Genomic DNA, 15,062 nt, shown 5'->3' with positions numbered 1-15,062 from the left:
AGGGCCAACCCTTCCTAGACAGACAGCCCAGGCGAGGTGGGATGAGATGACAAGCTCTGCACAAGACAGAAATGTCATCCAGAGCCATGTGCTCGGCTCGCTCACCCTGCCTTTTGGGAAAAAGGCCTGGGTCTTTTGGCCTGTTCTAGTGGGAGGTGTTGCTGCCCAGGGCAGGGGGGTTGGAACTGGATGATCTTTAAGGTCCCTTCCAACACGAACCATTCTGTGATTCTTTGATTCTGTGAATAAAAAAAAGCAGTGGCCCCGGAGTTGTCACATCCAGCTGATGTTTTTGGGTGGTTCCAGTCTGGTGAGAGGCCACTGATGGAGCTTTCTGCTCCGGACACTCCCCGATCTGCAGATAGACAGGAGTATCTGTGAACCAACCACTGCCAAGGCAGTAGTTTAGTGACACCCAATTTCCAGCCCAGTTTGAGGGTTTTTTTTTTCAGGCTAAATTTAAGCATTTTGGGTGCAGCTCACTTTTCTTGCTTTTTCAGGTGAGGCAGATGAAGAAGCCTTTGCCGAGGAGTGCAGACGGAGAGGACAACACGCCCTGCCTTTCCAGCCGACCAACCCTCGCCTGCTGAAGCCTCACAAGCCTGCCAGTTCCCCCAAATACGGCTTTCATTACAATAGCGATGAGGTGGAAGAACAAGATAGAAGCCGGGTTACGAGCAGCTTGGAGACCCCTTTTTATTTATCAGGTGTGCACAAGCATGTTGATGAGAAATGCGCAGAAAAGGATCCATCAGCTAGCCAAAAGCCAAAACCAAAAAGCCAAGCAAGAGGTTGTTGCTGTGTGTTGACTTAATGTTAGCTCCCCGGCAGATAATAAACGGCAGCTTGTGTGCCTTCATCCTGCATTAGCTCTGCTCTTCAATTTAGTCTAGATTCACAAACGCCCCGGGATAGTCAAGGATCCAGGGCAAATATTGTCGTGCTGCTGAAGTGCCTATGCTCTTTGTTCTTAAAAGTGAAGGTCTTTTAGAGATTAACTAATCATAATATTTTGCACATTCATTTACTTAAATAGTGCTTCGCTTCCTTGCCAAAGGAGAAGTTCAGCAACTTGATATTATTTCCGGAAGCTGCAATTTTAGGCACCTAAATCCTAATAGAGAGGGCTGAGAACGTTCAGGTGAACGTGGAAGCGTGGTGATTGTCCTGGTTATTTTTGGAAGTAATTAGTCCTTTGATATATTTCCTGTCTGTAATGTTTCAGCAGTATAGTCCAGAGGCTATATCTTGGACAACAAAGTCCTCATAACTACTTGATTTAATTTGAACCTGTGGTCAGAGATGATCCAGGGCTGCCAGGACAGGTTTTCCTGAAACATGAAGATGTCTTTCCACTTGGATGCCCAAACCAAGGGCCCTTCTCGGTGGTGCTGCATTAGGTGAAGTGCTGGGAACCATGAGCCTACGAGGCTCCTCAGGCTGAACACAGCACATGAAAAACATGTACTGTACCCCAAAACACGTGCTCGCCCACTCCTGGTGCTGTACCAGCTTCTGCTGCGTTTATGAGCCTTTAAATCTAACGCTGTCTTCTGTACGGAAGACTAAAGATATCATGTGGGATGACAGCTTGAAAAAATAGACACAGTCAGAAAGATGTCTTCCTGATCAGTTGCTGGAAGTTTTGTCTCTTTAGGGATGGCCAAGTTGAATCTTTCTTTTTTTTTTTTTTTTTTTAAAAAAAAAAACAACTTAAATTTTCTCTCTACAGAAGCCTGAATGTAACCTCTGGGCTGATGTCCTGCAATCTCCCACACAAGGGTTACAGGTTTTGTCTCCTGTGTCTATAGCCGGCAAAACAAAACCTTGGCTCTGCCTTTGGAGACTCTGCAATCATAACAACACTTGGTTTCCAAAGAGCATCCGAGTTTGACATGCACCTCGCAATTTTCGGAGCAATTCTTAAGATTGCTTAGGACTTTTTGCTGTGAATCTATTTATGCTCCAGGGCGCACAAGTTTGCAATTAAAATGAATTTTCAGAAGTATTTGTGCAATCACAAAACCCTCTTTTCTGCCAGTAGATTGTGAATTGCCATAAAAGATTCAGGCTGAAAACTTGATTGCAGTAAGACTAAGATTTTACCGTTGCTTTAAATACTTTGCCTGCTGTTCCTCTGACGGACAGGGCTGCTGAAGGAGTGGTCGAGTCAGTCATAAAAACCTACGTGAGTGTCTTAATCCCTCCCTGGGAAGTTTGTGCACGAGCCCTGGCCAATAATGCCGTTCTCCTTCATGGGTGTTCACCTCTGCCGACTGCCTTGCCCGGCAAGCAGGCTTCACCGGCGCAGCTCTGTCATTACATAGACCACTTACTTGGCTCCCGCTTGGCTTCTCCTTGATCACTGCAACAGCTGCCGTGCTCACACGGGCCAGCGTTGGGAAAGAACAGCATCTTTTTCTGCCTTGGTCCAAAGCCCACTCGCTTCGGTGGAAAATAGTTAAGTTCAATGGCCTCAAACCTGGCACCGTTCCACCTCCAGTCAGGCGTGTGGCCTCTGGCAGCGAGACGGCGTGGCGGTTTGAGATGTTGTCCCAGTTAGAGCACCTCTAGCAACCCCTCCGTCGTTAATGATTCACCTGCAGTGAAATGTTTTTCTGTTCCCAGCTCTAAGGAGTGGGGATGTTTGAGTTTTAATTTGTTAAGTCCCTAGCGAATCTAAATGAAGGCAAAGGGTTTCATCTCGACTCCGTGGTGGGGATGGCTCTGGAAGTGGCCGCCTCTCTCCAGCGCCCCAGGAGAAAGGCTGGCCAACTCGGTCAGATCAGCAAGCGATACCCAGAGGTGAGACGAGGCCTCTCCTCACTCAGGATTTCTAGTCTTTACAATGTTTTTTTTTATAATTAAAAAAAAAAGAGTTAAATTTGATTCTTCATCTAACATTGACACTCTGCATTTTAATAGAAATTTCTTTGGGTTTCATACTGTTCCTGGTTTCGTAACAGCCTTTAGAATAAAACTTGGGCTCTGAAGTCACCGCGTATCTCAAACAGCTCCACCCAAGTAATTTTTTAAATAAGAATTCAGCTATTACAAGTAATGCACTGCCTGATTGTATGATGTATGGCTGACTGGTGATACCCAAGCCGTACTGAAGTGGTGGTAATGCCGGCAGAGACCTGGGGGTTACAGCCACTAATGGTGGGGGTGGTGGTAACTACCCCTAAAAAACTGCTGCTCTGGATTTGAGAGTTTTGATCTTTATCTAGCAAGAACGGTTGAAATGTTTAATTGTTAAAATACTGAAAAATACATGATATGAAAGATCATTATTTGCAAGATAATATTGCAAGGTTTGCTCTTCCTTTTGAATGAAATAGCTTGCATTAACCTCAGACTTACAACATTAATAATTCATTTTTGCTCCATTTTCACCCGCTGGCATCCCTGAAAAGGAAACCACTTTAGAAGAACTAGCTTAACTAATCTTGATCCTTTCCTGGCATGGATTCCTCTGCTGGAAAGTTGAGCTATTTGTACTTTATTACATCTTTAATGCAGTCTCCGTTCTTTTTACTGGCATATGGTTTCCTGAATTACACATTACTAACTAGTAAAACTGATGTGCTTGGTTATCCAACTAAGTACCTTATAATTCTCTCACATACTTGTATTTGGGCATGTCATGGAAAGAGAAAGGAAAGCAAAGCCACTGTTTTCCATGTAAATCTTAATACGGGAGGCATGCTGGAGATGCGGAGACGGGAGGGAGTTCCCTCTCCCTTTGCTCCACATCCCCTGGCCGTAACCGTGTGCGAGCGGGACGGGCAACGGCTATACTCTTCTGCGGGCAGAGGGTGGGAAGGTTGGCTGGTGCATTTGGAGGCTGGCTGGTCATTCCCTGGCTTAGCCAGAGCTGCCTTCACGCATGTTTTGTTCTCTGCTAGTACAAGAGCATCCCGTAGAAGGTGGCTGGGTTGCACATGGAAGGGCTTCCAAGGCTGCATAGCCTTGCAAGCTTTTGCTTGCCATGTGGGAGTAAAGCCTTGGACTCTATTCAGTAATAGTATTACCTTAATTAATAGCAGGCAAGCAGGTTTTATCTGGCTTGGTATGTTCTTGTAGCAATTCTAGGCAGAATTGGTAATGAAAATAGTACGGTGAACAAGCATGAAGGAAGGCCCCGGTAAGTCGCTACAGCTTTTCAGTCCCCTAAAACATCAAAGTTGGAATTACATCACTGGGTTGGCCAGTGAAACTGGAGAACTCACCCCTTGGATTTAACAGTGCGGATAATTAAACAGTGGAGCGGCATACCGAGACGGGGTGGGATGTTTTGTCACCTCAGGTCTTTACGCAGAGCTGGGTTCTCTCTCTGCGATGCTCCGTGGCGGGAGCAGGAGCTGCGGATGCGGTGAGAGAATTAGTAGGTCAAACTGTGGTGTGTGTTGGGCAGTGGCTCGGGCTGACAGGAGGGAACGTGAAAGTGTAGTGCAAAGCTGTAGTTGTAAATTGAGTCACACCTATGAAATTACACTGAAGCCGTGATCTGGGGTGGATTTTTGTAATGGCATATGCAAGCGCGGTCAGTCTGAAATAACAGATGGTGGCTGCGACTCAGAAGTAAGCTAGCTACCTTTGAAATAGCAATTTATTGTTTTGACTAGAGAGAGATTTCTAAGAGCAGAAAATTAGAAAGCACACCACTGAATGCAACGTGCAGGCAACCGGCTGCCCTGTTAAAGCTCCGTGTGCATGTTGGAGCCATGATTGCTTTCACGGTTTTAAGGAGGGCAAAAGAATGGCCGCAATCTTAGCAAAAAGTTAGTCGATTGTGAAAACCATTTTCTCTGGGACTTAAAAGCATGAATCCTGCCCACCCCCAACCTCCACGCTTCAGAGCCTGGAAGTGGAAGGAGGCTCCTCCAAAGCCTTCATCTTTGCAGGAGATCTTCTCTAAAAACGAGGCCATGGCCTTTATCACTGAGTGATGCGGGTCGAGAAGCAGCAATGCTGCATGGTAGTCGTCGGTCGTGACTGAACAGCTTGTTTCCTTCTGCTGACTCCTACGCTCTCCTGTGCTGGCGGGAGGAAGGTGGAGCAGCCCCGTGGCTGCTCTCTGCATCCTGGTAGGGCAGGCAGATGTCAGGCAGGGCAGGCAGAAGTAGGATACCACGAATGGGTTGGGTAGGAGTGTTTTCCCCAGGACACTTGTCCCTTTGGATCAATCACTCCACGTGCACGCCTCCCTTGCAGTTGCCACCCAAGAATGTGATGAGTTTCATAGTCAGTGACTTAACAAACCTGTGACTTCAGGAGGTGCAGATGGCAGGAAAATAGGAAGCCAGAAGGAAAGTCAATCTGGGACACAGCAGAGAGGCTTCCCAATTGGTTTGGGTCCTTGCTAAGTTCTTGCTACTAAGCTTTGTCGGAAGTTGGTTTCAGCTTTTAGCAGTGTTATGAAAGCTGGAATAGCTTCTGTGCTCTTTGTCGTTCTTCTGGAAGTAGAAGAGAAGGGGTGAAATGGAAAGAGCGGGTCATCAGATGCTGTTTGTTTTAGACAAGAATTATCCAGGTTGTAAACCAGGTGTAATTCCAAATGGTGTGGATTCTTGCTCCATCCATCTCTGCTCCTGGCAGCTGACAAGAGCAAGGACGTACCAAGTTAGGGTGATACCTATCTGCATCTGCGTGAATCTGTTTTCCAAATGTCAAAGCTCGGGGAAGGTCTCAGCAACCTGTTCTCCCTCCACCCTGTAATGCATTTCTGGAGTTTAGATGGCTAACGATTGCTTGTAAGGGTGGAAATTTGAGAAGCCCTTATCCAAGGCCAGAACTGTTTGGCTGAAGCCGGCTCAGCCAGGCAGTAACTACGGGAAGTTTCTATGGCCACTTTGTGATGCTGGCGACTCACCAGGACACAGGTTCACTGCAAATTAATCAGATATTAATGGGGCTGCTGCTTTCTAATTCAGATTTTGTTCTCTTATGATGCTGGGGCTAGACTTGTAACCAAGGCAGCTAAATATGCTTTTAATTAGTGCTGGTTGAAGTATTCGAGTGAAATTAGCACCAAAGGGTTGCACCTTTAGTGTGCAATCTTTATTTTTACTAGGAGATGCTTCACTTGTTTTGATCAGGTTTTTGGCCGTTATCACCCAGCGTAGCATCACTGACGCCAACAGACTGGCAAAGTTCAGCCCATCCTTTCTTCCTCCACGGAGGTAAAAAAGGAAACGGTCGAGAGTGAAATCATTTATCACAGCAGGCTCGAAACAGAAAAGACCTGGCAGTTTTCTCTTGAGGAATATGCTGTATTTGTGCGTTATCTCCTACTTTGGCCAATCTGTTTCTGTGTGTCAGTGATAACACTTGAAAGATTTCCACTTTTCACCGTTATCATTCTGGAGGCTGGTAGAAGGCTGTGTTGTCAAATGCCTAAATATCTTCATACCACATTATTTTAACATTTGAGTTGTTTCATTTATAAGACAATGAATTATGTGGCATTCATTTCAAGTCATAATTTATATTGACTCACAGTATTTTTAAGGAAGAGTTGCTAGAATTGCTTTCAAAAATGCAAACATCTGAAGAAAATGGACTTGCAAAAAAAAAAAAAAAGAAGCGTTATGATATGAAATAGCAGTATCAAAAGCAATGATGTCTGTATGTGGAAGCCAGTTAGAAATACTGACCGTGTTTTGAGAATGAAAAATGAGAAAATTATGAAGCTGATTGATAACCTGTTAGGGTTTAATGATCCTTTCCCAAATATCTGTGCTAATGTTTCATAGTTACTACATGAACTAGTTCTGATCAGCTGATATGATGCTGTTTTTCCCTCCAGTAAAGGAAAGAATCTTTTGAATAACACCCTTCGGATGACTGATTCTCAAGAGTCAGCTCGTCTGTTCCGCCTCCGTTGGCCTCTGTGGGAAAGCAAAGAGATGCTTGAGCCCTTCTGGGATGTGTCCCTTGCAGCAGTCAGTGAATTGCCAAGGGATTCTATTTTTGACAATGTATAGGTGACCGAGGGGCTGACATTGAAGTCAACTTCACGGATGGAGTTCTTATTTAGGAGACGTTCATGCAGGGTCCCCGGGGACAGGATTGTAGCTCAGGAGGGTGGCAGGGTACGGGGAAAACACAGCGTCATCTGCAATTCTGCAAAGCACTGCCAGTTTTGCTCTTCCTTAAACAATAAAACTGGTTTCCACTCTAACTTTGCGCAGGCTAATCGCTCGTGGCACAATTTCTAAATAAATATCCTGCTTCTTGACTCAGATGATTGCAAAAGATGAAGTCATGCTGTTGATACAGCGTAGGAGCTAGAGTGATAACCTGGGAACAGCTTCCCTTTGCTATGAGGGAGCATATTTCCTCTAATGCACAAGCTTTTGATAACGTCTCAGGTGATTTTAGCCCAAAGACTATCTCGTGGCTCTCCCCAAGTCTTAAACTTAAACTGAAGAACTGCAGTTCTGCCGCGGGCACAACTCTAATTGCACTTGGGAGGAGCTCTGGTTAGGAACAAACTTTAGCCACAGCGTGGCTTCATGTTCCCCTGACCTCCCACCGCTTCCTTTTCCCATCTTAATTGTGCTCTTGGTGCTACATTGATGGAGAACCGGGCGCAATGGTGACACGGCTTCCTCAGGGTCACATCTGCCTGCCTGCAGACGGAATGGGGGAAAGAAAGAGATTTCCGACAGGCAGAGCTGTGCCCTTCCCGGGCCGTTCCTCTGACTCCCAGCCCTGCCTCTGAGCTGGCTCCCAGGGGCTCCCCTGCTCGGCCCCGTTCACTGGACTCTGCTAATTCCCAGCGGCAGAGCACCGCTGAGCTAAAAGATCCCTCCAAGTATCTCAAAGCATCACAGAATAATGGTTATTTAAGGAAACTGTGTGCTACCTTCGAGTTTAGATTTAAGTGCGCTTGGGTAGGTGTGGTGTTGGTTCTGCACAGGTCACTGTCCATGCAAGTCTGCTGGCAAGCTGCATTTTACTGCAAGTTTGGAGGAAAGAACGAGATGCAGAGCAAGAACTGGTACTCACACATCTTTGGCGGGGAGTGGGGAAACATTGGGATGATGATCACATGGCTGGAAGCTTGTGCCTACTGAACCTGTAGCAAATAAGTGTTGCTTGAACTTAATACTTCTGTGCATTGTAGGAGTTGCGGCAGAATTATAAGCTATGGTGCGCAGTTAAGCATGAGCAGGCTGATGACCTGCATATAAAATGCATATTGGTAAACACTGAGCACCTCCTTATTTACTCAGGATTCTCAGCACTCCCTCGTCTTAAAATGGAAATGCAAATATCGTGGCAACTCTGACTACTGTGAGCAGGAAGCGCCAGTACTTAAATAGCTCCTGCTGTATAAGTCTTACTTATTGCTTCCGTTTTGAAAATTATTCTGGTTTTGCATGTGCTCTAATTTTGAAGCTTTTCCTGAATGGCTTTGAAGTCTTTTGAAAGTTCTCTGGATCTTTTCAAACTTCAAAGATCGATACTGTTTTCTTTCTATCCTATGTAAGGGATATAGTAGAACTGATCATTTAAAAAAAAAAACAACCGCATTAGAAAGCCAGACCTTTTCTTTAAGATTCCTTAAACCATTCAGAGAACATGTGCTTTTGCTAGAGGGAAAAGTCCATGAATGCTGTGAATAGTGTTTTACAAGCCATGTTTCCTCAGGACACAAAGAAGGCAGCAAGAGGAGGAAGCAGAAGCAGAGAGAGGAACAGAAGAAGAAGAAGTCAACCAAAGGGAGTTACTAAAATGGACTTCTCTGCTATGCCAATACCTTTATAATAACGACAACTTAATGTTACATTTGAGCACACCTCTTTTGTGTATATTTTTTGATTGTTCACACTGCTAGCAAGGAAGTGACTCATGTTTAAAACTGTACTAAAATTGCACTATGTTATTCTTTTTAGTTTCACGGAGCGGCTCTCTTGCTGGTTCACGTTAGGGAATTCGAACGAGGCTGATCTTGGTTAGAAGTGTGTTATGTTCGAAGAAGTTGGAAGGCGTTACAGAATTTCTTACCTCTTCCTTCCCTGGGACTAAACCGACTCTAGTCTAGTGTTTGTTTATTTGTTTTGTAGGATGTAAAGGGTTGTGCAAATGCCTGGTTATTTGGTCGCTCCAGCATCACCATCAGGCCTGTTGAAAGAAAAGTCCTATTCACTCGTGTCATTGGGAATGGGATTGAGACATGAGCTCTTGTAGGGTAATTTATGCAAGCTTAATAAGTGACTTCTATGGTTATTTTTTTTTTCCCCAAGCTGGGCAGCAAAGGTTTGTCCCTGCTTTTAAAATCTTCCTTCATTTTAAATTGTATCATGAAGTTATATCCTCTGATTTTTAAGAAACTTAGTGTAATGATGGTCTCCTGTAAGCACTCCTACTGATTTCCTTAAGCATAGTTGACTCCCGATGAATCATTTAGTGAAATCATTCCTTATTTTAAAAGGTTATTTTCAGAACCTAGAGACAAATGATCTAAGCGCTACTTTAAAACTGCTCTTTGTTTCTGCTGAGTAGGTTTTAGATAACAAACATTTTTTCAGCATCCGTATAAGATTTTATCAAGTTGTTCCTGCAAAGAACTTACACCTTTATGTATGAGAGCATTTTGCATTGGGTTTATTGCAGGACTAATTTTTTTTTAGCTCGAAAAATTGTCTTCAATTTAAAAGAAATACGTATTTTCTGGCAAGATGACTTCCTTGCTTCCCATACTTGTCTCATGTGCATGACACGTTGCTTCTCTTAACTTTTTAGTTTGTACAGAGCCCTTCTGTTGCCTTAAGCATTCACCTGCATGTTTCTTGTCAGTACGTTGCCTCCTCTTTTTAACCTCCAGGTAGGGAGTTATCAGCTTATGGTTGTGTTTTGTTTCTTTTGTCTTCTTCTTGCCAATACGTTGTTGATGTAACAGACTTAAACCTGGCAATATTGAAAGTCCACAGTTCCTGGAGAAACTCACTCATCCTAACGTTTAAAAGATGTAGGAATGCACATAATGGTGTAAGGAAGAAGCTAAACAGAAAAGTCAAGTCTGCATTCTAGCGTGGATTGATATAAATTCTGGTGTCTTTGGTATCTGAGCAGTTTAGCTTCGAATGCTTACATTACTCAATGTAACCCTACGCAAACATATAACCGTACATGAACTCTGTTAGGGTATTTAAATTATGGTTTATGTGAAATAAGACTGAGTACCGGTTTTCTGTCACTTAAGTACCACTTTTATTTTTTGTTTGTTTTGTGCAGTGTTACTAATATTTAAAAATAAAGAAAATTCTCCTTTATACTTTGTCCTCTTGCGCTGTACTGTCGGCATCAGTTGTTCATGTTTAGTTTCAATTAAAGCTTAGGCTGTAAGCACCAGGGGGAGAGTCTGCATTCACAAAACGCCCACAAGCATACCGAGTTATTCCTTTTGCTAAATCCGTGAGCAAGTTGATACAGTCCCTGTGTCAAATGGCTGAAAATGAGGGTTCGTTCTGGCTGGGAACACCACTGTAGGGAGGGTATACCTCAAACGGGGCCTGCACATTCGCTGTGCACGGAACAGTCACGCTGAGTAATACCCAACATTCGGAATTGCACCCCATTTAGTATGCTTTCCGTACTCTGGGAGAAGTTCATATGCCAGTTTTAAGCTATTAGTGTTCTTTATTTGTTGGGAAAATGGTGCACGGTCTGGAAAAGCCGGGGAGGTGGAGGGAGGGAGAGGTGCTACCAGCGTAGGGCTGTCCCTGTGCTGTGAGCAGCCCCACGTCACCGGGCAGAGTGGCCCCGGATCAAGAATGTGCCCTGGTGCCCTGAAGACTTAGAGGAGACCGGGATTTGGTACGTAAATACCTTCTTGACTCTGATCCCTGTGTTAGGCTTGTAGGAGGAGGATAGAGCATTAATTAGTTAGGAGACTGAAGGCAGGTGCTAAATTAGTCGGGAAGCCTGTCTTACCAAGAGCACCCTTATGGCACTGGAAAGGTGCTGGAAGCTTGCTGCTGGGCTCCCGCACCCTGTGCTTCCTGCAGGGAGAAGCTCCTGGGAAACACAGAGTCCCCGGAGGAGGGAACCATGGGCATAATCTTTCCTATAACTACCTAGAATCTGCCCAAGCTCGCCCAGAAATTAAGAAATGTGGGCCCGTGGCCATTGAGCCTAATTCCTTCCTTCAGCCCGGTAATTTCTGGATTTTAACTGAAAGGTGACTGCTTAACTGAGCACCGTGAAGCCTGGTGCCGTGCTGACGTGGCTTTGGTGTTTACAGGACAGCCTGGACGTGGTGCCACGTACGTATGAGCAGGCACATATGTGAGGTCTTCGTATCCCAGCGCATCCATCTGCCAAAGGTGAAGGCTGCATGATTATATGGTTACTTAAAGTATGCGTCGGGGCAGGAAAAATGCAGGTGGGTGTGAGACACCACAACTGATAACGGATGATGCTGGCCCAAGAGTGGCTGTGAATAAACGTGTTGTGAAAGTTGGAGAAAGATTCCTGACCATCCTGCAACACTTCTGTGGAAGAGCTGAGGACAGAAACAGAGCTACTTTAAATACACACCTGACGTGATTTACAAAACATGTTGCAAAATGATTCTTTACAGAGCAGATACCTGGGCTCAGAGACCCAAAGTGCTTTCAAGTCCTTTTAGTATCCCGTAAGGAAATTGAATTATTAGGGTAGAGAACACTCAGTGAATTAAGTAACAGCATAATTAAAATGATACACTGAAAACAAAGCAGTTTTATCATAAGATAGTGGGACACAATCGCAAACACGGAAAATATGGACAGATAAGGGTTCCTGCTCCTCACTTGGAAGCTGCCACTATAAAAATAGTTCAAATTCAGTTGTTTTTCCACACCTTTTAGAGATGTGCACAGTCTGCTCTTTGAACTAAGGTTTGGCAAGACTTTGAGCTTAAATAAATGATCTCAGAGAGTGTAGGTGTCAAAATGATAAAAATGTATTTTTCAAGTTTTTGCCCGGCTTTCAGACCTGTAAATCCTACTTCTACAGGTAACAAAAAACTCATTTTTTACGTGTCAGCTCAGCTGCCTTTACAGACAATTGTTTTTTTTCACAAGTTTCTGAAACATCTCATGACCCTTTTTGTACGTATGTATTTGTTGAAATAACACACCAAAGAGAGGCTTCTGCTGAAAAGAAGAGAGTCAGATACCTGGAAAATGTATAATAACCATTAGGGAAGCACTAAACTGCCTGTTTTCCCAACCACTTCTGAAAGGTATGACTCGTATCCGCTTGTTCTTCAGGCATGTTCCTAGACATGTGCCACCAAACCAGTGCCCATCAAGGGGTGGGATTAGCTGGTTGCTCCATTGACTGTCACTGTTTTATTCTGCCTATACAGAAATGTATTCATTCCGGCTTTTTTTCCCTTTGTTTTGTGTGCCAGTTGCAACAGGACTGGACATTCCTGGGATGCACAGGTTAGCCCTTCCGACATTTCAGATCTTGGTTATCTTCCTTCATGTGAAGTCCTGCTCCTTTATGCCCAGACTTAGCTCACGTTTTAGTGCTCTCTCCCGTCACCTTCCCTGGGGAGCACCTCTCTCCCCTGTAACTCACCGGTTGATGGGGGCAGGGTGGTACAATTGCCCATGATTAGGTATATTCTCCTCTTCCTGATGAGCAAGTTGGAATCTGGTCTTAAGAGACTTTTTATCGCTGTTTGCAAAACTTTGCTCGTTGCTGCCTGTAGCACTGAAAACTCCAGGTAAGGCAAGGCAATTTTCCTCTCCGCTGATGAGAATTAAAACAGGCCACTTAAAGCCACAGACGGATGCTCCATTTTAATAAACGTTCATATTTGAAACTATGATCGATTCAGCTGCCCTGTGTCAGCACACTTGGACTTCTCACAAGTTTTCCTAGCCAAAAAGGACTAGGTGGGGTGTTGGGAAGTATCAGGTTTGTTCAGTACCTTGTCGGTGCCCTCTTAGCCACCAGCTGTTAACTACTGACAGTGGGAGCAACACTTCCAAAGTGGCTGAGCTGACCCAAGATGACGTTTCCAGGCATGGGGTAGGTTACGTTGCTGCTTGACTTACGTTGCTTGGATTTCAGGAGAATGCCTCCACATCTGCCTAGAAGTGATGGCGGATTTTCTAGGATGCCTCCAAGGAGGGAAGAGGACCCCACTGCCCTGGCTGGATGTTTAATGGCATCTCTTCAATGCCTGTTTCTGTTGGCGTGCACATACACCTTTCTACTTAAGCAGCATACATAATTTTTTCCATCCCTTGTTTGGGAGATGCTCATCCTTTGGTCAATGCAGAGCGGCAGCTTGCTTGTTCTTTAGGCTGCCTGTAGTTGCAATTTAATGAAGTCTTACGATATGGCAGCTGTTATTTTTACATTATCTCAATAGTAGATAGTTACAGTTGGGAAAATGTCTTTAATTTGAAAAACAAAAGTTGCTTCCAGGTTTTTAAGAAGAAAGCTAGTGGTACAAAATGGTGGATCACTCCAAAGCCAGGAGGCAAACACAACTCTTAAATGATTTAGGTTAAAACTTATGAAATACATGTTTCTTCCTGATTTTTGGAGTCCCAATTTGTGACATCTTTGGATGCTTTCACATGTTAAGCTGAGCAGGGCTGGTGGCATATTGCTACGTGAGACCAAGAGGTGGGTCGGAGCTCCTTTAATAGACTGCCGGCGCGGAGCTGAGGAAGGGAAGGAGCTCTGAGGAGACATTAAGGAACACTAAGCTGACAATTCCCACGGCACCTGGCAGGGATGCTCGCCAAAGGTGCATGACTTGATCCCGGCAGCAGATGCAAGCCACGACCTGCCATGCTGGTAGTGTTGTGACAACATGGGCTTTACTGCTTCAGGATTCCAGGCGAGGAGGTAACCGGCACTAGAGCCTTCCCAGTGCCGTGAGTCACGCTTTATACCCATAAAAGTGATTTGTCAGCTACCTGGCCCACTGTCCTCTCCTCGATAGTGACTAATGGTGGATGCCTAGGGGAGAGCACAGGAACAGGCTAAGCGTGTAATTATACCGCACCAGACTGTTTTCCCAGCTGTGGCACTCTGGTTCAGAGGCTCCTGCATCCAGAAATGGTTTTTCTGTTGCCCAGTGTTTTTTTCCATTGACTCGTTCACTTGTCTCTTAACCCCAAAAACTGCTCAGTACCCAGTGTCCTGTGACCCTCCCCCAACTGCTGGGTCAAGAGATACCCCCTGTGTTTTAAACCTCTCTCTTGTCAGCTTCTTTAGGTTTTCTCCCCTCCTCCCTCCCAACATTGGAAGAGATGCTGAACACCATGTCCTCATTCACCTTTTCCATGCCACTCATGGTTTTACACATTTCGCTCATGCCAGCCTTTGGTTAACTCTTTTATGGCTCAGGAGGTCCAGCGTATCAAACCATTACTCACAGAAAAGCAGCTTCCCACCTCTGATCACTTTGATCAGTTATGTTGGGAAAGCTTGTTAAACAGCTGTTGCTCAGCTCCATAAATTGTGATGACTGCCCAGATGAGCATGACTAGCGTTTTAGCAACTTGCTAATACCCAGTTATCAGTCTGACAGAAAGAGAAAAAGGCCACGCAAAGCCAGGGACGCAGGAAGAGCAGACCAACTCTTTGAGACCCGTCTCTGATGCCTTCAGTCTCGCCAGGCTCTCACGGGCTCTGGAATGAGAACGCATGAGCTCATGGCAGTGATGGTATCTCCAGAGCGTGGTCCCACACACCTTCACCCTCCTTCCCACCCCCTCAGATGACATCGCGTCACGGGGCATTCCTGGGTGGCTGACGGGACGCGGCACCTCCTGACTCAGGCACAGCTCCTGCCGCCGCTCGCTATTCTCAGACTGCAACGTTCACTGTCTCGAGCTCCGCTCTGCTGGCACCACACGGGCTGGGGAGTAGGTGCTTTATTGTAAGAAGCGCCTGGTGTTGCCAATGCCGGTTTGCTTGCTCCCACGGAAAACTGGTGTTGGCTGTTTGATCCCTGCCAACCAGGGGGACGGGTCCAGTAACCTTGGGAAGACACCTTGCACCTGGTGTGACACATCGCTGCAGGCAGCGCC

At 45.3% G+C, this 15,062-nt stretch overlaps 1 protein-coding gene across 5 annotated transcripts in view; it reads left to right on the top strand.

Annotated features, from left to right (window-relative positions):
• The window catches only part of DNAJB6 (DnaJ heat shock protein family (Hsp40) member B6), a 64,299-nt gene extending 54,013 nt beyond the window's left edge, over nucleotides 1-10,286 (top strand). For 3 of the 5 annotated variants that reach the window (XM_054189556.1, XM_054189557.1, XM_054189558.1), the window contains one exon: nucleotides 501-1,693. In XM_054189556.1, the coding sequence (XP_054045531.1) occupies nucleotides 501-814 (314 nt within the window). In that variant the 3' untranslated portion in view covers nucleotides 815-1,693. Of the gene's footprint in view, nucleotides 1-500; nucleotides 1,694-8,661 lie in introns of those variants that run through there. The other 2 variants (XM_054189559.1, XM_054189560.1) reach the window with 1 other exon arrangement.
• The last annotated feature ends 4,776 nt before the right edge of the window (nucleotides 10,287-15,062 follow it).

The sequence above is a fragment of the Rissa tridactyla genome, chromosome 2, assembly GCF_028500815.1.
Source record: "Rissa tridactyla isolate bRisTri1 chromosome 2, bRisTri1.patW.cur.20221130, whole genome shotgun sequence".
Classification (NCBI taxonomy): Eukaryota; Metazoa; Chordata; class Aves; order Charadriiformes; family Laridae; genus Rissa; species Rissa tridactyla.
Note: the sequence above shows the minus strand (reverse complement) of the source record. Positions and strands in the feature narration are given on the sequence as shown.